At 38.2% G+C, this 23,724-nt stretch overlaps 1 protein-coding gene across 2 annotated transcripts in view; it reads left to right on the top strand.

The window, feature by feature from the left end:
- The window catches only part of LOC144967511 (taurocyamine kinase-like), a 144,201-nt gene that overhangs the window by 39,483 nt on the left and 80,994 nt on the right, over window positions 1-23,724 (top strand). For both annotated transcript variants that reach the window (XM_078904882.1, XM_078904881.1), the window contains exon 2: window positions 22,601-22,891. In XM_078904882.1, coding sequence (XP_078761008.1) covers window positions 22,628-22,891 — 264 coding nt within the window. In that variant the 5' untranslated portion in view covers window positions 22,601-22,627. The remainder of the gene's footprint in view (window positions 1-22,600; window positions 22,892-23,724) is intronic.

The following is a 23,724-nucleotide window of genomic DNA, read 5'->3' as shown; positions in this document are numbered from 1 at the left end:
GAAACAAAACAAAACAAAAACAAAAACAAAACAAACGAAAACAAATAAAAGAACAAAAATAATTATTAAAAAATAGCTTTTTATATAGTGCATGCGCAATATCCACTGAACGTCTTAAAAGCGAAAGGATCCGTGCCCAACGGAACACGAAATGAATATTTGCCTTCTTTTCTACTTTACCCATTCTATCCTTTCCTTTCACTTTTCCCTTGAATCTATACTCTATACTATTATCCATTTTGCGTTGGTGCTGCGTTTAACGAAGCTTCACTGTATTATATTATTGAAGTAAAAATGTATAAATAGACATAAGTGAATAGATAAATAAATAAGTGAATAAATGAATGAATAAACAAATGAATAAACGACTGGATAAATAAATAAATAATTTAAAAAAGTAAATAAAAACATAAATAAGATAAATAAGTAAATAAATTAATCAATCAATCAATAAACTTATAAATAGATAAATAAATTGATTTAATAGCTATATAAATAAATTAAGAGAGATTGGTTTTCAAACTAGGTAGGTTGCCAGATAGTTAGTAATTAGATAACTCGCAATAGCCAAGAAATACTAGAGAAAGCCAAAGTGAGACAGGTAACAATTACCCATAATATCACCAATTAAAAGCGTGTTTCCCTACAGAACGATATTTTTTCCATGCGCTTTTAATTTCTTTAGATTAATTTTAGCAAATATTCGTGTTAACTTGAAGGGCGTGTGTGTGTGTGTGTGTGTGTTTGTGTGTGTGTGTGTGTGTGGGTGGGTGGGGGGTGTACGTGTGTGGGTGTGTGTTGGTGTGTGGGTGTGGATGTGTGTGTGTGTGTGGGTGTATGTGGATGTGGGTATGTGGGGGGTGTATGAGTGTGTGTGTGGGGTGGATGTATGGGTGTGTGTGTGTGGGGGGGGGGGGGTGTACGTGTGTGTGTGTGTTGGTGTGTGTATGTGTTCGTGACTGTAACCCCTCGCCACAAATCAGTATTATGTCAGGATGAAACGAGTGCTGAAGAGTGAATTATATGGCGAAATTATATGAAATGACATCTTTCTTTTTCGCACTACAGGCGTGTAGTATACTCGTCCACTTCAATAAAACACATAATAAAACCCTTTTTAAAAAGGGGGAAGGGGTGTGGGTGGGTAGGTGCAGGTGGAAGAGAGAGAGAGAGAGAGAGAGAGAGAGAGAGAGAGAGAGAGAGAGAGAGAGAGAGAGAGAGAGACCCACATCATTTATATAATCTAAACACGATGCTTTGTTGTTGCAAACCAGCCTAATCAAATTACTCTAGAACGCCATCCTCTATTACCCCTAACAAATTAACATTGACACAGGGACCAAATTAGGGATAATATGGCGCGCGCGCGCATGTGTATGTTGGGGTAAGTGTGTGTGACAGAGAGAGAGAGAGAGAGAGAGAGAGAGAGAGAGAGAGAGAGAGAGAGGGTGTGGTGAGTGTGGGTGGGTGGGTGGTGTGGAGAGAGAGAGAGAGAGAAGAAGAGAGAGAGAGGAGAGAGAGAGAGAGAGAGAGAGAGAGAGAGAGAGAGAGAGAAAATAATAGATTAAGAGAGAGAGTATGTATGTTTGTGTCGTGTGTGTGTGTGTATGTTGTGTGTATGTATGTCTGTGGAGAGAGGGAGAGAATGAGGAGAGGAGGGAAGAGAGAGAGAGAGAGAGAGAGAGAGAGAGAGAGAGAGAGAGAGAGAGAGAGTGCGCGGCTGGGAATGTTGCGTATTGAAAAAAAATCTGGACTGCACCCGAGATCGATCTTGGTCCCTTTGTGTGTGTGAAGCGAGTGCTCTACCAACTGGGCTATAGGATCCCCCACGTATTTTGTTAAGAACATTAAAAATAAAACGACTGCCAGTCGAGGCAAGGCAGACTGATGTCTTGGGGGACTTTTAAAATTATTTTTGGGTTTGTTTTTTTTTTTGTGTTTTGTTTTTTTTTTTGGTTTTGTTTTTATGTTTTGTTTGTTTTTTTTTTGTTTTTGTTTTTTTTTTGGGGGGGGGGGGGGGTTGTTTGTTTGTTTGTTTTGTTGTGTTTTTTTTGTGGGTATATTTCTTTCTTGCTTTGTCCGGCACTGTTTCATACACACTTTTTCCAATCTTTATCTTAATACTCCAGTGCCTGCTCCCTAATTTGTCCCTTCAAAAATGAGACATCAAAATTTAAAAATTATTTTATTAGAAAAACCCAGAAAAATTGAGTTTCTATTTGGCTCTATAACCACTAAACGTGGTCAATGCGCTTTACAAGGAGACCAACAGCAACACGTAACATGTAGAACGAGACATGGCACCTGTTAGGCGATGTTACTATTTTTTTTCCGACAGAGTCAACGCTGGTGACGGCCAGGTACTCGTTTTACACCTGAGTACGGTGAGAGAATGTGAGGAAAGAGTCTTTTTCAAGGACTCAATTAATTATGCGCAGAGCGAGGCTCGAACCCATGACCTTGCGACCCTAAAGCGAGTGCCCTACAACAAGACCACATAGCCGCACATTTAGGAGGGCGTTGCTTCAAAGTTGACTTTAAATTCGCTTTAAAAAATTATGAATGTGTATGAACTGTAATCAAATGACTAATGCAACTCTTGTGCTAACGTTGGAATTCTTCAAGGTCACTTCCCGTGCCCCAGTTTATTTTCATCTTCCCCACTTGTTTATCAAATATTTATGTAGTATCAAGCCTCAACGCAAGCTCGTTTAGCCATGATTCTGCAGGAATTTTCTTTTTTTAAAATAATTTGGTCAGAAAACAAGTCCTTCAAATATCGATCGATTAAAAACGCTCAAACCTGGGACTTCGACCAAGTCTCAGGTTTGAGTTTTTAACCAAGATGAGGGTCATTTTAATTGATCGATATTTATGAAGGAGGTGTTTTCGGGCCACAATCTTTTAAAAAGTCTTTTGTTTTAATTTGCTTCTTTGGCTTGTTTTTTTTTTTTTTTTTTGATTTTTTTTTTCAAAATACGACGTGATTAATAAATAGCCCAGGTGGCAACATCTGCCTGATGAAATTCTTCTTTTATCCCGATCGCGATAAGATAGTTTTACATCATTGATGTGTATTTTAAACCCAGAATACTTCATATTGTGAAGGTTCTACTTATTCAATTTATCAACTCGATTGTCTTCGCTTAAAGAATTGTTGTACTATTCTTCTATTCGAACTAGACAGCTATCTACTATGCCGACAAAAAAGCTTTATTTATTTTTTTAAAAAGAGAACGAATAGATATATAGAAACAAGAGGAAAGTGCCACAATTATTATTTTCTTTCGCAAAAGACAGTTTATTTTTTTTGTTTTTCGTATTTTTTTTTCGATTCTTTTTCTTTATTTCTTTTTTCCTTTTTTTTTTGTCTTTCTTTTCTTTCTTTTATTTTTTCTTTGTGATTTTGTTTCTGTGTTTTTATAATTGTTAAAAACTTTTAATTCATTTGTTTATTAATTAATAAATTTATTTATTTATTTATTCATTTATTTATTTTTTATCTATTAATTAATTAATTTATTTATCTATTTGTTGATCTATTCACTTATTTATCTATCTATTTACTCATTTATATTTATGTATATATTGGTTATAAATTATACACACAAAAGTGCAAGTAAAATAGATAGGGCTATGCATTCCAATGAATACGCGGTTGATAAATTGATATGTCTTGGCTTTGCTTAGCTTATACGGCATCAAGTTTCATCAGGGAATCGGAATAATTCAAATCGCGCCAGGAGGAATAAATATTATAGTAGGGTCTACTTTTGTAAACGAATATTAAACAATCTAGTTAGTTGTGGGGAAGGGGACAAGGGGATGGGGGGGGGGGGGGGGGGGGGGGGGCTGCGAGGAGAGGGGGAGGGGGGGGGGGGGGAGAGAAGAGTCGGATTAGAAAAGCATTCTCGCTGTCTCTTTACTTTTCAATCCCCATCAATCACCCACCCAAACTGAAACCTCTGCCTGCCGTACTCTCGGGAACAAAAACAAACACATATTTAAAAATTTGGCCAGAAAACTCGTTCTTAAATTTCGATTGATTTAAATGACTTTCATCTCGGCAATAACTCTCAAACCTGGGACTTCGCCTGAGTCTTGTTAGATTTGGTGGAAAATACTTTGCAATAGATTAGCGTCCTATCCAAAGGATAGCAAGCAATTGTGATTGTCCTTTTTCACGCAATAGAAACCGGGTCCAATGGCTCTGAAGTCAGACTTCTAACTTTGAAATCCCCTTTCGGAATCGTGTTTACCCCATTAGAATATCGTTTTGACGCTTTGGGTCACATATATTATTATTATTATTATTATTATTATTATTATTATTATTATTATTATTATTATTACGATTAATCAAGATCACGTGACATGTTTGTCTCTAATTATTTACCGCTTCAATTGAATTGACATCAAAGGCTCGATAGAAGGAGTAAACATCCAAACGTCTCAAGGCTACTGATAAATCCCTCACTGCATCAAACGCATTCCTCAACCGTTTTAACACTGAGGACTAACATTTTTATAAGAGTTAACTATCTAAGCCCTTATTCAATATATTAAATATTTATTTTTCTCTTTCTTTTCTATCTTTATCGCTTTATGAATCACGCCTAACTTCAATCGAATTACTTAAAACACGATTCTCAAAGAAGATGGTCTTTGCCTTGATATCTATGGTGATAAGCTTTTTTTTTTAACATCCCTCATAATCTCTCGTCCTCTCCTTTAACACCTCCCCCCCCCCCCCCCCCCCCCCCCCCCCCCCCCCCCCCCCCCACACACACACGCACACGCACAACCACACCCTTCTCCCTACCCTCTTCCCTTTTCTTCCCAGATACTTATTATTTGTCAAGGCCATTTTTAGAGATGGTATTATTAATTAGGGTAATACTGGTGATGGTGATGATGATGGTGATGATGATGGTGATGGTGATGATGATGGTGATGATGATGGTGATGATGATGGTGATGATGATGGTGATGATGATGGTGATAGTAATAGCAATAGTAATTGCAATAGTAATGATGATGATGATGGTGATGATGATGGTGATGATGATAATGACGATGGCGATGATCTTGTGGATGGAGGCAATCATTGTACAAAAAAAAAAAAAAGAAAAGATAAATAAAAAACAACAAAAAACTAAAGAACAAAACTAATATATACATATACTTAATATATATATATATATATATTATATATATATATATATATATATATATATATATATATATATATATATATATATATATATATATAAAGTATGTGAATCGAACGCGGTACCTTTCGGGTCCGAAGCAAAGACCGTACCGCTGAGCCGCCACGCTGCCCCCTACATATCAAGACATGATGTGTAAATCCGAAATACTATTACTATTTCAGGTCGAAGACATTATTAATTTATTCAAATAGTTGTTTTCATCTCGTCGTCAAGACGATTGAGCCAGCCGAAAGTAAAAGATAAATTAATGACGCGTCTCCACTAAGGCATGTTTTCCACAGCAACAACAACATTAATTAATATTAATGACAGGAGCGGCTACATACCGTCGTGTCCACATAGTCAGTCCATTTGCCGGGAAATTATGTCAAGCCATCTTGTAAATCAGTTAACCGCCGTATCACTCTGGAAATAGACCTATTTTAAAAATAAAATTTGGTCAGAAACCTCGTCCTTCAAATTAATTAGATATCGATCGATTTAAATAAAGCCACTCATCTTGGCAGATACCTCCCAAACCTGGGACTTCGCGATGTTTTTTGCCAAGACGAGGGATATTTCATATAGATGGATGTATGAAGGACGAGTTTTCGGGCCTAATTTTGAAATACGTGAATTTTTTCAGTTTACGGCAGTTAACTGGTTAAGATTTAAGCCATTATATATTTCAAATTGAAAAAAAAAAAAAGAAGAAAAAAAAAAAACCCCCAAAACTTGAGCTTTTATATAGAGCAATATCCAACAATTCGTGCTCAAAGCACTTTACAAGGAAGGGTTCCTAACTAACAGCAGCAACACATAACATGCAGGACGAGACATGACGCCTGTTAGGCGACATTACATTTTTTCCCCAACCTCGAATGTTTATAGATTGATATAATTTTATTTAATTTAGGGAGAATTAATCACCAAAATCGCTGCCTCAAAAACAATTTTAAAAGAAGCTGAGTGACTGAGTGACGTCCATTTCGTTCCTGCTATCGTCTGGGCTAATTGTAAAATAGGTAGTTTATCAGTTACGCGCTCCATCAGATACCCCGGGCTTATATCGTCAATACTGATGTTTATAACTCGACTTGGGAAGGAGTGAAACTCGAAACATGACGGGTACCGGGTCTGGAATTCGTCTCCGTAATTTGTTTGATCAGAACAGGCTGGGCGGTGCAGCGTTTTGACGGTCTGGATCGATTACTGTCACATTTCGATGCGATGGTTCTACGTATTTCATTATTTGGTGGTTTTTAGCAGTCGGTTATTTATTTTATTTATTTATTTATTTATTTATTGGTTATTACAAAACGGTGGTTTTCGACCAATGGTATTTGGTTGGCATTAAATGGTGCTTGTCTATCTATCGATCTCTCTCTCTCTCTCTCTCTCTCCCACACACTCTCTCTCTCTCTCTCTCTCTCTCTCTCTCTCTCTCCCTCCCTCTCTACCCCTACCCCTCCTTTGAAAAGTTTTCGTGTATCCTTCTATTTGTCTGTGTGCATACAGCATTTTAACGATCAATATCGATTACTGTCGCAATTTGGCGGTTCTACGACTACGAGTATTTCATTATTTGGCGGGCTTTTTGTCAGTCGTTTATTTTGGGTCTGAATACAATGGTTTGCCGTTTAATTGTTGCTATCTCCGCTTTTGGCATATTGTGATATTATTTATTTTGTGTAGTTAAGTGGCGTTTCTGTTTGCATGTCTGTCTGTCGATCTCTTTCTCTTTCTCTCTCTCTCTCTCACTCTCTCTCACTCTCTCTCACTCTCTTTCTTTCTCTCTCTCTCTCTCTCTATCTCTCAGTAGTTACCACCTCGGGCAAGTTGGCATCTGCTGTCCAGGTTTTGATATGTCCATTCGTTTCCTCAAATTAAATTATGCAGTACTATTAGAAAGAAATAGAAACATTGCACACCCTCCTCTCTCTCTCTCTCTCTCTCTCTCTCTCTCTCTCTCTCTCTCTCTCTCTCTCTCTCTCTCCCCGTCGCTCTTTATCTTTCCACCTCTCTCTCTCCTTCTTTCTCTCTTTCTCTCTCTCTCTCTCTCTCCTTCTTTCTCACTCTCTCTCTCTCCTTCTTTCTCTCTCTCTCTCGCTCTCTCTCTCACTCTCTCTTTCTCTCTCTCTCCCCTCTCCTTTCTCTCTCAATCATCTCTCCATCACTTCCTCTCTATCTCTCTTCTCACCCTCTCTCTCACTCTCTCTCTCTTGCTCTCTCTTGCTCTCTCTCATCTATCTCCCTACCTATCTTGATTATTTATTTGTTTTACAGATGATAGCAGCAGGGGCTGTAGGAAGCCAAGCCCCCCTGATAAATAACCCAGCTTGAGATGGGATATGATACGCTATCACTTTCATGTCAGGGAAAAAATATCATTACATTGATAATACTACAGACGCTTCTCCCCTACTGGGGAAGAAAATTGCAGGCAAGGGTATCACTCATCTTACAGTGGTACTGTACTCTTGGATAATAAATGGCATTTTTATAGCGCTTTGCCCCGTTGTCACAGGCTCTCAGCGCTTTAGATAAACACCATATTAAAATATTTGGCCAGAAAACTAGTCCTTCAAATATCGATCGATTTAAATGACCCTCATCTTGTCAAAAATTCTCAAACCTGGGACTTCGAGAAGTCAACAATGAGCGGCGGCTAAAACATGCTTAAAGTATGAGGCTCTCCTCGACTTAAGTTAAAGTGAGACAAAGCTGCTCTGGAAGCTGTAAAAAATATATATTTATAAAAGTAGTCCTTCAGAGCCATTCGGCCCATGGAGCAATAGCGTGAAACGGACAATCGCAATTGCTTGTTATCCTTTGGATAGGACGCTAGTCTATCGCAAAGTACTTTCTGCCACATCTAACAGACTCAGCTACCCATTCACTGTTAGAAGCTGTGGACTTTAAAAAGTAAACAAAAAAAAAGCAAAAATGATTATAACACCTCCAAATAACAATATTAATACCCAAATATGGAACGTTTTGGGCTCAAAACCCTTATTGCGGCTATGTGGTCTAGTGGTATGACACTCGCTTTTGGATCGGAAGGTCCTGGGTTCGAGCCTCGCTCGACGCATAGTTGAGTCCTTGGAAAATACTCTTTACTCACATTCTCTCACCGTACTCAGGTGTAAAATGAGTACCTGGCCGTTAACAGCGTTGTCTTTGTCCGAAAAATTGTAATATCGCCTAACAGGCGTTATGTCTCGTCCTACATGTTAAATGTTGCTGTTGATCAGTAGGGACCCCTTGTAAAGCGCTTTGAGCACGTTAAGTGGATATTGCGCTATATAAAAGCTCAATTTTTAATTTTTTTTTTTTTTACTGTACTCTTGGATAATAAATGGCATTGTTATAGCGCTTTGCCCCGTTGTCACAGGCTCTAAGCGCTTTAGATAAACACCTTATTAAAAAAATTTGGCCAGAAAACTACTCCTTCAAATATCGATCGATTTAAAGACCGTCATCTTGTCAAAAACTCTCAAACCTGGGGCTTCAAGAAGTCAATATTGAGCGGCGGCTAAAACATGCTTAAAGTATGAGTCTGACCTCGACTTAAGTCAGAGTGAGACAAAGCTGCTCTAGACGCTGTAAAAAAAAAATATTTAAAAAAGTAGTCCCTCAGAGCCATTCGGCCCATGGAGCAATAGCGTGAAACGGACAATCGCAATTGCTTGTTATCCTTTGGATAGGACGCTAGTCTATCGCAAAGTACTTTCTGCCACATCTAACAGACTCAGCTACCCATTCACTGTTAGAAGCTGTGGACTGTAAAAAGTAAAAAAAAAAAAAAAGCAAAAATGGTTATAACACCTCCAAATAACAATATACCCAAATACGGAACGTTTTTGGCTCAAAAACCTCATTCAGTCAATAACAAAACAAACACCTATTAATATATGCTGCCATGTGGCCGTGTGCTATGATACTCGCTTTCGGTCCTGGCTTGGAGCCTCGCTCGGCGCATAGTTGAGTCCTCGGGAAAGAGGCTCTTTACTCACATTCTCTCACCGGACGCAGGAGTAAAATGAATACTCAGCCGTTTTAACAGCGGTTTTTAAAAAAAAGTAATAATATCGCATAACAGGCGTCATGTCCTCACTCTGTTACGTGTTGCTGTTTGTTAGGACCCTTTTTAAAGCGTTTTGAGCACGTTAAGTGGATATTGCGCTATGTCAAAGCTCACGTTAAAAAACAACAACAAAAAAACAGACGACAGACATAATACCATTTTGAGACACTCGGCCACATAATATATTATTTATTGATAGTACTCAACCATGATCTCATCAAAGGTTGTTATTTTATGGCCATGAGTCATGGGAATGAGTGAGTGGGTGATGACGTCATCGCTATCGTCTAGTTATGGAATTGAAATCAATACAGCGTTACATGTCCTGACTGCATATCGATACTACAACAAAAAAACTACACAGTCGTCCCGGCTTGAGGTTTTATTATTCATTTGTCACCGTTATCCCTCCCTCCCTCCCCCCGTTCCCACCCGGCACCGTATCGGGTCACGCAGGTCATGATATTGATTTCGGCCGATTACGATTACGATGATGTCATATAGAGCAGTAAAGTTAGGTGCCCCAAACGTAAACAAAGGTCGAGAAGCACGTGGCAAACCACATGTTCCTGTCTTGACAGCTCACGTTCCAATGTAAATAATAGAAAAAAATAACCTTTAAAATTTGGCTGTTAGGTGGCAAAAGAAACACATATTCATAAATACTCGATCATGCATCAAATAATGTCTAGATATGGATATTTTATGGAACAAAAGGTAAAATTTTCTAAAATTTATCAAAAGTTACAGTCTATCTATTTTTAGACCAGAGCAAATTATTGCGCTGGTGTGAACAAAACGAGAATTATTCGGAGCCTGATTTTCATAATAATTTAGCCTTATATTATTATTTCTGCAACTGTTAGATTTTATGTAAACATATTTTCAATACTGAAAGTGTATTGCCTACAACTCAAACTACAAAATTGGGAGACCTATATTGTGCGTAAATTATTCCGGTCCCTAACGGAAATCACTAGCAACTTGTTATTGTTTACGTTTGGGGCAGCAAACTTTACTGTTCTATAAGGCGGGATCCGCGCCACCTCGAAGCAGCGGGGCTATAATGGGGTCAAGTCGTGGTATAACACTCGCTTTCGGATCGGAAGGTCCTGGGTTCGACTCCCGCTCTGAGCGGCGCATAGTTGAGTCCTTAGAAAAGTATTGCTCTTTTCTCACATTCTGTAAACGTACTCAGGTGTAAAACGAGTACCCGGTCGTTAACAGCGTCGTTTCTTTCAGAAAAAAAAAATAATTGTAATATCGCTTCAAAAAGGCGTAATGTCTGGTCCTGAATGTGAAATGTTTCTGTTGGCTTGGAACCCCTTGTAAATTGTTTTGAGCACGTTTAGTGGAAAATATGCTACATAAATTATCATCATTATTTTATGTTATTATACATCGGGAATAACTAGATATTGAAAATTGATTTAAAAGCCAAAATTTAAATGTGACCAACTGTCTCTCAACGGTTGTATGTCGAAGTGGACCAGAATGATGATGATACGTGGGCGTAAATTCTAAATAATCAGAATTATTGTGGAATGTATGTTGATTTTGTTTTTTGTGTTTTTTTTTTTTAATTTTTTTCGTTTTTTGTTTGTTTGTTTGTTGTTTTTTTTTCATATTAGGGGACACAACTCACTGTCTTGTAATGATAATAATAATAATAGTCATAAAATAATAATTAATAATAATATAATATATATATAATAATAATAATAATAATAATAATAATAATAATAATAATAATAATTAATAATTATAATGATAATAATAATATAATAATAATGATAATAATAATGATAATAATAATGATAATAATAATGATAATAATGATAATAATGATAATAATGATAATAATAATAATAATAATAATAATAATAATAATAATAATAATAGCGCTATAGAAAGCGGGATACACTCCGGTTCAATGGGGGCAAATGGCTCCGAAGAACTACGATTCAGTAAAACAAAACTAACTTAAATTTCATTAATTATGACTATAAAGTCCAGTTTAGCATCTAAATATGTGTCAGTGCATGACATAATCAGTCGGAAGGTGAAAATTTTGGATTTGCATTTTTTTTTTCATTTTCTGAAAGAATATCCTCTCCAGAGCATTTTAATCTTAATTTGAAGTAAATCGGGTGATTTTTCATGAAGTTATGGTCGGGTGAATGGGAAAGGTATCCAGCAACTTTTCTCAAATTTCATACTTTTTCAACTTGACTAGCTGTAAAAAATATTTAGAAGTGAAATTACGCTTTGATATTTCCCGAAGACGTACAAAAAGGGTTGATTTAATCAATTATGACACGAACTCATTTTTGATAAAAATTGACCTTCGATCTAAACTTGGCAATATCTAGTTCAAACCTTTTCACCATCCGACTGATTATGTCATTCATTGTAACAAATACAAACTCGACATAATACCCTTGTGAAACGTTCGGTTACATAATAATATTATTGATTTTAGTCGATTGCGGTAACGGTTGGCCCCTTGCATCGGATGATGTCATTTTGTGGTCGCAGACGTGAACTTGTTAAAAATTCGGATCGGATTGTCTACCGTGGGAATTGACGCGTTCGTGTACTTGGTGACCCCGTCTCGTCCTAGTGAGCACAGCATGTGCTGTGTTCTGTCTATGAAGTGAATAGAAAAGTGCCAGAAGACAATAGAGAATAAAAATTTTTCGCGGCGGTGGTGGGGTTTGAACCTGCGACCTTATTGGTACGACAACTCCGCCTGGCAGGTGAGAGCGTGGCTCTACCGTGTGAGCTATCCACGAACACAAAAATATTCGTTTCAAACCCAAAGTCATTACTAGATCCCTCTCTCACCCACTTCTTGAGACCGCCGATTCGTTCGTACACCACCATCGCGAATAATTTTGACCAGCAGTTAAGCTTAATAGCCAATATTCTCAACACAAACATATAACATAGAAACGATTGAGACATTGAGTATGCTCCGGTGTATGGGGTGAATTTTTAATTCAGAAAAGTGAGTGGAGCAGGCACTTATGTTGGTAACAACAAGATATGAAGTGAATAGAAAAGTGCCAGAAGACAATAGAGAATAAAAATTTTTTTCGCGGCGGTGGTGGGGTTTGAACCTGCGACCTTATTGGTACGACAACTCCGCCTGGCAGGTGAGAGCGTGGCTCTACCGTGTGAGCTATCCACGAACACAAAAATATTCGTTTCAAACCCAAAGTCATTACTAGATCCCTCTCTCACCCACTTCTTGAGACCGCCGATTCGTTCGTACACCACCATCGCGAATAATTTTGACCAGCAGTTAAGCTTAATAGCCAATATTCTCAACACAAACATATAACATAGAAACGATTGAGACATTGAGTATGCTCCGGTGTATGGGGTGAATTTTTAATTCAGAAAAGTGAGTGGAGCAGGCACTTATGTTGGTAACAACAAGATATGAAGTGAATAGAAAAGTGCCAGAAGACAATAGAGAATAAAAATTTTTCGCGGCGGTGGTGGGGTTTGAACCTGCGACCTTATTGGTACGACAACTCCGCCTGGCAGGTGAGAGCGTGGCTCTACCGTGTGAGCTATCCACGAACACAAAAATATTCGTTTCAAACCCAAAGCCACGCTCTCACCTGCCAGGCGGAGTTGTCGTACCAATAAGGTCGCAGGTTCAAACCCCACCACCGCCGCGAAAAATTTTTATTCTCTATTGTCTTCTGGCACTTTTCTATTCACTTCATATCTTGTTGTTACCAACATAAGTGCCTGCTCCACTCACTTTTCTGAATTAAAAATTCACCCCATACACCGGAGCATACTCAATGTCTCAATCGTTTCTATGTTATATGTTTGTGTTGAGAATATTGGCTATTAAGCTTAACTGCTGGTCAAAATTATTCGCGATGGTGGTGTACGAACGAATCGGCGGTCTCAAGAAGTGGGTGAGAGAGGGATCTAGTAATGACTTTGGGTTTGAAACGAATATTTTTGTGTTCGTGGATAGCTCACACGGTAGAGCCACGCTCTCACCTGCCAGGCGGAGTTGTCGTACCAATAAGGTCGCAGGTTCAAACCCCACCACCGCCGCGAAAAATTTTTATTCTCTATTGTCTTCTGGCACTTTTCTATTCACTTCATATCTTGTTGTTACCAACATAAGTGCCTGCTCCACTCACTTTTCTGAATTAAAAATTCACCCCATACACCGGAGCATACTCAATGTCTCAATCGTTTCTATGTTATATGTTTGTGTTGAGAATATTGGCTATTAAGCTTAACTGCTGGTCAAAATTATTCGCGATGGTGGTGTACGAACGAATCGGCGGTCTCAAGAAGTGGGTGAGAGAGGGATCTAGTAATGACTTTGGGTTTGAAACGAATATTTTTGTGTTCGTGGATAGCTCACACGGTAGAGCCACGCTCTCACCTGCCAGGCGGAGTTGTCGTACCAATAAGGTCGCAGGTTCAAACCCCACCACCGCCGCGAAAAATTTTTATTCTCTATTGTCTTCTGGCACTTTTCTATTCACTTCATATCTTGTTGTTACCAACATAAGTGCCTGCTCCACTCACTTTTCTGAATTAAAAATTCACCCCATACACCGGAGCATACTCAATGTCTCAATCGTTTCTATGTTATATGTTTGTGTTGAGAATATTGGCTATTAAGCTTAACTGCTGGTCAAAATTATTCGCGATGGTGGTGTACGAACGAATCGGCGGTCTCAAGAAGTGGGTGAGAGAGGGATCTAGTAATGACTTTGGGTTTGAAACGAATATTTTTTGTGTTCGTGGATAGCTCACACGGTAGAGCCACGCTCTCACCTGCCAGGCGGAGTTGTCGTACCAATAAGGTCGCAGGTTCAAACCCCACCACCGCCGCGAAAAATTTTTATTCTCTATTGTCTTCTGGCACTTTTCTATTCACTTCATATCTTGTTGTTACCAACATAAGTGCCTGCTCCACTCACTTTTCTGAATTAAAAATTCACCCCATACACCGGAGCATACTCAATGTCTCAATCGTTTCTATGTTATATGTTTGTGTTGAGAATATTGGCTATTAAGCTTAACTGCTGGTCAAAATTATTCGCGATGGTGGTGTACGAACGAATCGGCGGTCTCAAGAAGTGGGTGAGAGAGGGATCTAGTAATGACTTTGGGTTTGAAACGAATATTTTTGTGTTCGTGGATAGCTCACACGGTAGAGCCACGCTCTCACCTGCCAGGCGGAGTTGTCGTACCAATAAGGTCGCAGGTTCAAACCCCACCACCGCCGCGAAAAATTTTTATTCTCTATTGTCTTCTGGCACTTTTCTATTCACTTCATATCTTGTTGTTACCAACATAAGTGCCTGCTCCACTCACTTTTCTGTGTTCTGTCTGTGGCATTTGTCAAGGTCGCGTGTGGGTTTGAATTGGGCTAAGGCCAAAGGTCGCAGCTCTGCTAGGAGAAATTATGATTTAATTGGATCATCTTCATATTGTTATTATTTATCATCATTGCAGATATGTCGAATAGACATAAATTGTTATATGTAAATATAAAGATATTGATTAGATCCATGAAGATGTTGACTGTGATTGATTGATTGATGACGATGCTAACGATGATGATGATGATGATGATGCTAACGATGATGATGATGATGATGATAATGATGATGATGATGATGGTGACGATGATGACGATGGTGATGATGGTGGTAACGATGATGACGATCGTGATGATAGTGATGATGACGATGGTGACGATGATGATGACGATGATTTGATTGTCGTGGCGGTGGGAGAGGTTGGGAGAATGATAATACATATACTATTGTTGGTCGGAGAAGTTTGTGATGCTGGGGGGCTAACGGAGTACTTCCCTAAATTCTCGAACAATGCATGATATTTTATGATAATTTTTTTTTTAAAAACCAAAAACAAACATGCATAAAAAATAATTTTAGATCAATAGTTAAATAAAAAAAAACAAAAAAAACAAAAAAAGAAACAATAGTTTAATAAAAAAAAACAAAAACAAAAAAAGAAACAAACCAAAAACACGCTCTGATAAAATGTTAAAGGAATTGAACAATTTTTTTTAATGAATGTTTTAGAAAACCTTCACACGATACAAAGATAAGCTTTTATATTCTTTAAAAGTAATCTTATTCCAAATGTTTGGTAGGATGGAAAATGGTTGTTATTTTATGTGTGTGTGTGTGTGTGGGGGGGGGGGGGGGGGGGGGGGGGGTGGATTGTTTGGTTTCTATGTTTGCTTTTAATTATTATGTTTTCGGTGGGGGTGTTTTTATTTACTATTTATTTATTTATTTATTTATTTTTATTATTTTTTTGGGGTGGGGGTGGGGGGGGGGGTATCCAATGCAATACAATACCTACCGCTAGTAGTGACAAATTGATATACAAACATTACTTCAACACTACCAGTTGTTTGTAACGTGAGAGGAATGGCTGAAGATGGATGGATACGTTTAGTTCTGGGTGAGTGGAGAAAAGGGTTGTATAAGGTCAGGGCCTCTGACCAATACTCGCAAATGACGGTATAGATATACGAGTGTTATACGTTATAATAAAATGGTGATGATGATGATGATGATAATGATGATAATAGTAATGATAGTGAGGATGATGATAAGAATGATAATCCATATACTATTATTGATATTAATGATGATAAAGATGACATAATGAGGATATAATATTTATAGTAGTAGTAGTAGTAGTAGGTGTCTTATTTGTGCGGCATTCCTATCACACTTCTCGATAGCCCTCTTCATCTTCATCATCATCATCTTCATCATCATCATCATCATCATCATCATCATCATCATCATCATCACCATCATCTTCACCACCATCATCATCATCACAGAGAGAGAGAAAGAAATAGAGAGAGATAGAGAGAGATAGAGAGAGATAGAGAGAGATAGAGAGAGATAGAGAGAGAGAGAGAGAGAGAGAGAGAGAGAGAGAGAGAGAGAGAGAGAGAGAGATAGCATTAATATTTTAGAGGGCTAACAAATCAATTTCGAAATTCAAAATTATGTAGCATTTCCTTCCCATTTTAAAATTATGATACATCAGGGTGCAGGCACTTACTGGTGTGAGATAATGATAATGATCTGGAAATAGTGAAAAAATCTGGCATGGATTCATATACACACATTTTCAGTGCTTCTGTTTGCATGCGGATAATCATTCAAATCCCCAAGTACACACACAAACACACACACACACACACACATACACATACACATACTCGCTCACGCACAAACTATTTATTTTCTTTTCAATGATCTATCTATTTATATATTTATACATCTGTCTATCTATCTATCTATCTATCTATCTATCTATCTATCTATCTATCTATCTATCTATCTATCTATCTATCTATCTATCTATCTATCTATCTATCTATCTATCTATCTATCTATCTATCTATCTATCTATCTATCTATCTATATCTATCTGGTATATACACAAACTCACCCACACCAGAAAGCACACACCATATGCACTTAAACCGTTAAAAAAACATCAGCATATTTTTATTAGTTCCATCACAGGTTGGTTACAGGAAATAATTAACATTACAAAAATTCCACAAGTGACTACTACAGCATTATACAGTGGAATCCGCATTAAATCAACCCTCTGAACGTCAACTTCTACTTTAAGTCGACATATTTTGTTGGTCTCAAATTTTCGATTATTTATCTGTGTTTCATTGCTAATGGATAAAGTCAACTTCTGCTTTAACTTCAACTTTAACTTCAAACCAACATATTTTGCTGGTCCCACATTTTCTGTTCTTTATCTAAATGCGATCCAGTGATATTGGATAAAGTCAAACCTTGCATAAATCCACCAATCTGTCTGGTCAGGTGGTCTTCGCTTCATCTGGATTCCACTGTAGCTATATTATTGAAGGGGGAAAGGGTGCCACGGGGTCGACAAAGAGTACGGGTTTTTGTTAAGACTTGAACGTACTTGATTGCCTTCATTATGTGTTAATATATAAATTATTCTCTGTTTGACATTCCTGTCTCTTTTTGTATAAAACGCGCTAAATACACATTTTATAAAAAGTCGAACATTTATATAGAGCAGTATCCTCTTAAGTTTGCTCAAAGTACTTTACAAGGGGCTTTAAACTTGTTTAGGGACCTGTCAGCAACACCTTAACATGTAGGACGAGATATGATGCCTGTAACGCGATTTTACAAAAAAAAAATTAAAAATTCGACAGAGATAAGATAATTAATGTCCAAATGCTCATTTTACACCGGAGTACGGTGAGAGAATATGATTAGAGATCCTTTTTCTGGGTGGGCAGGGAGGTACATACTTTGTCTTCTATGCCCCTATGTCTGTTTTCCAACATGCTTTCTGTCTTTGTCTTGGAATGAGTTTACTTGGTTTTGTCATGGCCCTGGTGGGATACCCTGGCTGGGAGGGAAACAGTCAAATGTATAGTTAGTTTTGGGAGATGATATTTTTTCCTTGTAAATTGTCTCTCTGTTATGCACTGTATTATGTTTTGTTTATGTATTATAATATGATTTGAATTAAATATTTGAGTGTATTCCTCTCAGTGATGACCTGTGCTTGTGCCTGGATGAGACTTTAAGGTGATCTCAAACTAAGAACTTTGATAGTGTGCTCTTGGAATCTACATCTGTTTCCTATTTGAACCAATTCCCCTTTGTCTTACCTTTTCTTGGATGCTTTAATTGTAATTCTATAACTTTTTAATATCCCATTTTCTTCCCCTTTTTAAATAAAATAAATAAATAAAAATAAAATAAAATAAAATTCCCTTTATTCATCCCCAAGGGGAAATTTGTCTTTAGGGTCTATTCCAAGGGAAGACTGGAATTAACCCAGGCGTCAGCCGCAGAGCAGCGCCGCAAAGTGAGCTAAGGCGAGGTGACTTGCTCAAGGCCACACAACGCAGCGGCTGGGGATTGAACTCAGTATCTTTCGGGTAGGAAGCAAAGACCGTACCACTGAGCCACGCTGCCCCTTATTGGCGCTGAAATGACCTTAATGTGTTGCAAGCGACGTAAAACCCTCAAAAACAAAACAGAGATCCTTTTTCAAGAAGTCAGTCGCGTGCCGCTCGCTTAGAGCGGGACTAGAACCTGAACCTTAGCACTCTGAATGCCAGTATCCTACAACTAGACCTTTTTAGGATGGATAATATGTTTATCTGATTTGACTGGCACTGTTTCATACACACTTTCAGCTTTTATCTTCCGGTGGTCCCGATGGCTCAGTTGGTAGAGCTCGCGTTTCACACGCAAGCAAGGGAACCGAGATCGATCTCGGGTGTAGTCGAATATTTTTTCTGACACCCCCCTCTCTCTCTCTCTCTCTCTCTCTCTCTCTCTCTCTCTCTCTCTCTCTCTCTCTCTCTCTCTCTCTCTCTGTCCGCAGTGAATGGGTAGCTGAGTCTGTTAGGTTTGGTGGAAAATACTTTGCGATAGACTGACTAGCGTCCTATCCAAATGGTAACAATCAATTTCTCTTGTCCATTTCACGCTATAGAAACGGTCTGATAATCTACGGCTCCGTGGGCCGAATGGCTCAGAAGGACCTTTTTTCTCTTCTAAATTGTTACACTTTCCCGGGAAAAGCATTTTAAGTGACGAAAATGAAGATTGACTGTTCGATCAAACAGTTTTTAAAAAGTTCAGTATGAGTACCTTTCTCTGCTCACAGCTTCTCAAACACTTGTCTAAAAACGATAACTTATTACTAACGATAGTAGCAACAGTGGTAATGTAACGTGGTAATGTAGAACTTAACTGGCGTATTCTGGAGACAAAAAAAAAAAAAAAACAAGTGCTTAAAATTTTGGCCAGAAAACTCATCCTTCAAATATTGATCGATTTATTAAAATGACTCCCTCCTTGTCAAAAACTCACAAACCTGAGACATAGCAAATCCCAGGTTTGAGAGTATTTGCCCAGATGAGTCAATCTAATCGATCGATATTTGAAGGATGAGTTTTCTGGGCAAATTTTGAGACACGTGTGTGTGTTTTATTTATTTTTTTCTTTTTTTTGGGGGGAGGGGGGGGGGGGGGGGGGGGGGGTGTTGTTTTTTGTTTTTTCCTTATAGTACGACAGAGTAATAGTGGATGATGATGATGGTGATGATGATGATGATGATATAGTATGTAAAATTGAGCAGGGTTAGGCTACCGGTTGGGTGTGTGTGTGTGTGTGTGTGTGTGTATTAGTGTGTGTGTGTGTTTGTAAATTGTTGCACGCTTGAATGAAACCGGCAAGTAATATATCTTTCCTTTCGAATGTTGTTTATTTTGATTGTGTAGCGTATAACTGAATCTGCTCTTTGCCATCTCGCGTGAGTAAGATAATATATCAAACTTTTATCTAATTTTTTTTTCTTTTTCTTTTCTCTCCAACGCCTCCTTCCCCTTATTTTTTTCTCTCTTTTTCTTCTCGTTATCGAAAGTCATGTAACATACTGATTTTCTTTTAAGGGTAATAAATATTAACGTTACAAATAGCTTCAAATAGCAGCGCATGCGTGGTATTTGAACTCTCCATTTTGACACGGTGCTGTTTATGTCTGGTTTTTGCATTTCGAGAGATGGTGACCTAGATTTCCATCGAAGTAATTTTTTACGCAAATAATAAATACAATATAATAGGTATACTAGAGCTGATTTCGCTATCTCTTTCATTTCACCTCGGACTGTTTCATATCATTGCCGCCAATTCTTCACTTAGTGTCTTCACTTGTATAAAGTGGATACCACTAGAAAAGTTAGTTGGGTGGGTTTTTTTTTGTCTTCCCTTTGAGGCCACCGTAACCCAGGGGCAAAGTTCTTTTAAAAGTTTTTCAAAACGTGATACTGAATGGGTTTATTCATGGAGAAAAGTTTACTTTCAAAATACCGAAACGAAAATAATCTTATCTTGTGCAGATGTAAGCTGAGAAGAATGGATCTACTTTCTCTTAGAGTTCAGTTGGCTTATTTGTTATTTTTTCTATATTTAAGACAAATCTTTATAGCTGTCTATGGCTGTTTCGGTTACTGTTGAAAAATATTATTTGTGACTCATCGTCCCAAAACGGTATTATGTCGGAACGAATCATATGCTTAAAAGTCGGATTTAATGTTAAACTGATCAAAAATATAAGCTGTTGGCATTAGCACCCTAAAGTATGTTATCCATTCTCATCAATAAAACATACAAAATCAATACAAGTATGATATTTCTGGCTATAAATTCAATTTTCAACATCTTAACCAACCCGACTTAATACCGTTTTGAGGCGAAGGGTCACATTTATTTTAAAAAGTAGAAAGAAAAATATAAAGAAAACAATCCCATAAATCAAGTCTTCTTTGACTGGAGATCGAATATCAGGAGGTTTGAGGTTTGATCCCCAGAACAGCTTGTTTCTTTGTTAAAATTATTGGAAGATTTGCTTTGTCTGGCACCGTATCGTTCACACCTTTTTCTGATTTCTATCTTGCATCCGTGCCTCTTCCTAAATTATTCACCTTAACTCCTCTCTCCTTACCAGCCATTTTTAGGATTTTCCCCAAAACTTCACACCCAACACAAAAATATTTTTTTTATCACTCAAAACACAATAACAGTAAAGTTCTTGCCATACATAATTCCTTTAGCAAAACATGCTCTACAACACACTGTTCCTTTTCTTTAAATTTTATGATGTACAAGAGAAATTTGAATAAGATAAATGTTTGGTGTATCATATAGGGAATGAGATTAGCGGAAGAGTATCGTCCCTTGATTGGACGTCACCCATAGTCGGTGACGTCACCGGCGGAAAAATTATTAGAGAGAGAACATCATGTTGGTTGTGCGCATGCGTCTCTCGTCCTCGCCCCTATTTTCCTATAGTTGGTATGGAAAGGGTTTTGCTTTGTCTGGCACCGAATCATTCACACCTTTTTCTGATTTCTATGTTGCATCAATCTGTGCCTATTCCAAAATTAAGTCACATTAATGTGAATTTCAAAAATCTACTCAAGCTCAGACAGGGTCCAGATACCCAATTTGGAGAGCATTCGCGTTAAAATAATAATAATAATAATAATATAATAATAATAATAATAATAATAATAATAATAATAATAATAATAATAATAATAATAATAATAATAATAAAAGAGCTTTTATATAGAGCAATATCCACTAAACGTGATCAAAGGGCTTTACAAGAGGTTCCTGGCTAACAGCAACACTTAGCATTTAGGACGGGACTTGACGCCTGTTAGGCGTTAGTACAATATTTTCTGACAAGAGACAACGATGTTAATGGCCAGGTACTCATTTTACACCTGAATACGGTGAGAGAATGTTATTAAAGTGCCTTTTCCAAGGACTCATCTATGCGCCAACGAGGCTCGAACCTAGGACATTCCGATCTTAACCAACCCGACTTAATACTGTTTTGAGGCGAAGGGTCACAAATATGCTATCACGCATACCCCCGACACATGTCTACCCAGATAGCTTGCTGATTTTAAAGCTTCCAGCTCAAAGATAACTGACCATGATATTGTTATAATATTTACCATAACCTCAACAATAATAGAGTTGTTCCTCCAACCGTATGACGGGACCCATCTGCTGAGAACACAAGTCGCATACCACCCACCCGACTGTAAACTGTGTTCCCTGTGCTCATTATAAAATAACGTTTTTTCCCCCCGGTAACACAAAACGTTTGCCCAGTCGATGCGCTTGCCGGTCGGAGCAGCATAATCTGTTGGTGAAACACGGACAAAAATCTTTCTTTCATTCGCTTTTTTGTTTTGTTTGTTTTCAATTTTGGCTTGCAATTTTAAACTTTAAATTTGAAGAATAGTTCGGTTGATTGAGCACTCGCATTTCACGCAAAGGGACCAAGATCGATCCCGGGTGGAATCAAGATTTTTTTTTCTCACACCCCCCCCCCCCTTCAACCCTGTCCACCCTGTTGTGATTGGGTAGTTTGGTCTGTTAGATCTGGCGGAAAGTACTTTGCGATATACTAGCGTAGTCTTATCCAAAGGGTCGCAATCAATAATTGCTATTGTCCGTTTCACGCTGTAGAAACCGGGATAAACTCCGGCTCCAAGGGCCTAATTAGTGGCTCTGAAGAATTTCAAAACTTCGCACCACCACAGCCAGACTCGGAACTAAGGACCTTACCACAACACAAGACCACAAACCGGACATCATCAGCTTCATTATCTTATAATAATATATTCCTGTTTCTTCTTCATTGACAGATTTAGCACCCTGCCCCACTAGTCATCATGTCAACAGCAGAAACCGAAGCAGCTGCCGTCCCCCCAGCAGAGGAGAAAGTTGAGGAAACCAAGGCAGACGGAGTCCCCTCAAAGGCCGAAGAACAGGCGGAGCAGCCCCCAGCGGAGGAAACGAAGAAAGAGGAGGAGGAGAAGCCAGAAGTCAAGAAAGAGGAAGAGGTCAAAGAGAACGGCAGTTCCACTGCCGAGAATTCAGCCCCGGAGAGCGCCGCCCCTGCAGCGGAAGATCCAACGCCTGAGTGCGATGCTAAGGTCAGTACTGTGTTCCATCAACTAATTGCAGGCCTGCCAACCGTCCCGCATTGTGCGGGGCCGTCCCGCATTTGCGCCAAGCCGTCCAACATTTTTGAAAATTATTTTCTTAAAAAAAAAAAAAAAAAAATCGAATCTATAAACAAAAAATTAAAATCAAAACAGAAAGAATCGAATCTATAAAAAGAAAATAATAATAATAAAAAAAACTCTAGACCCTACTTTATTTACTATGGATTTCAAGTAATTATATGGGGTTCTATCGTTTACGATTAAAATGGTTTGCGTCGTAAGCATGTTCAGTTCGGTCGGGTGTCCCTCTTTTCATTTTCAAAAGGTTGGCAGGTCTATAATTGCTGTTTACATGGCATGCGTTTGGGTCAAACAGGAGTCCTTGACTCTGGGTGGGGTTCCCGATTTCCCATAGTGGGCATTGAGGTACTTGCTGTGTCTTGTATATCCCTTTATCTGTTTTCCAATTGCTTTCTGTCTTTATCTTGGAATGAGATTACTAAGTTTTGTACTGGCCTTGGCCGGAGTCCTTGGCTGGGAGGGAAACAGTTGAATGTATAGTTATAGTTTTGGGAGGTTATATTTTTTTCCTTGTAAATCATCTCTCTGTTAAGTACTGTTATTTATTTATTTTAACATATGATTTGTTAACATTTGAGTGTATTCCTCTTAGTGGGATCTTGTGCTATTGTCTGGATGAAATATTTAGGTAATCTCAAACTAAGTGTACACTGATAGTGTGCTCTTGGAATCTACACCCTTTCCCTATTTGTACCATTCCCCTTTGTCTTATTTTTTCCTCAAGTCCTTATAATTGTACA

Source organism: Berghia stephanieae, chromosome 3 (assembly GCF_034508935.2).
Source record: "Berghia stephanieae isolate SIO BIC M18660-M18661 chromosome 3, UCSD_Bste_1.3, whole genome shotgun sequence".
NCBI lineage: Eukaryota > Metazoa > Mollusca > Gastropoda > Nudibranchia > Aeolidiidae > Berghia > Berghia stephanieae.
This window is presented reverse-complemented; position numbering and strand designations above follow the sequence as displayed.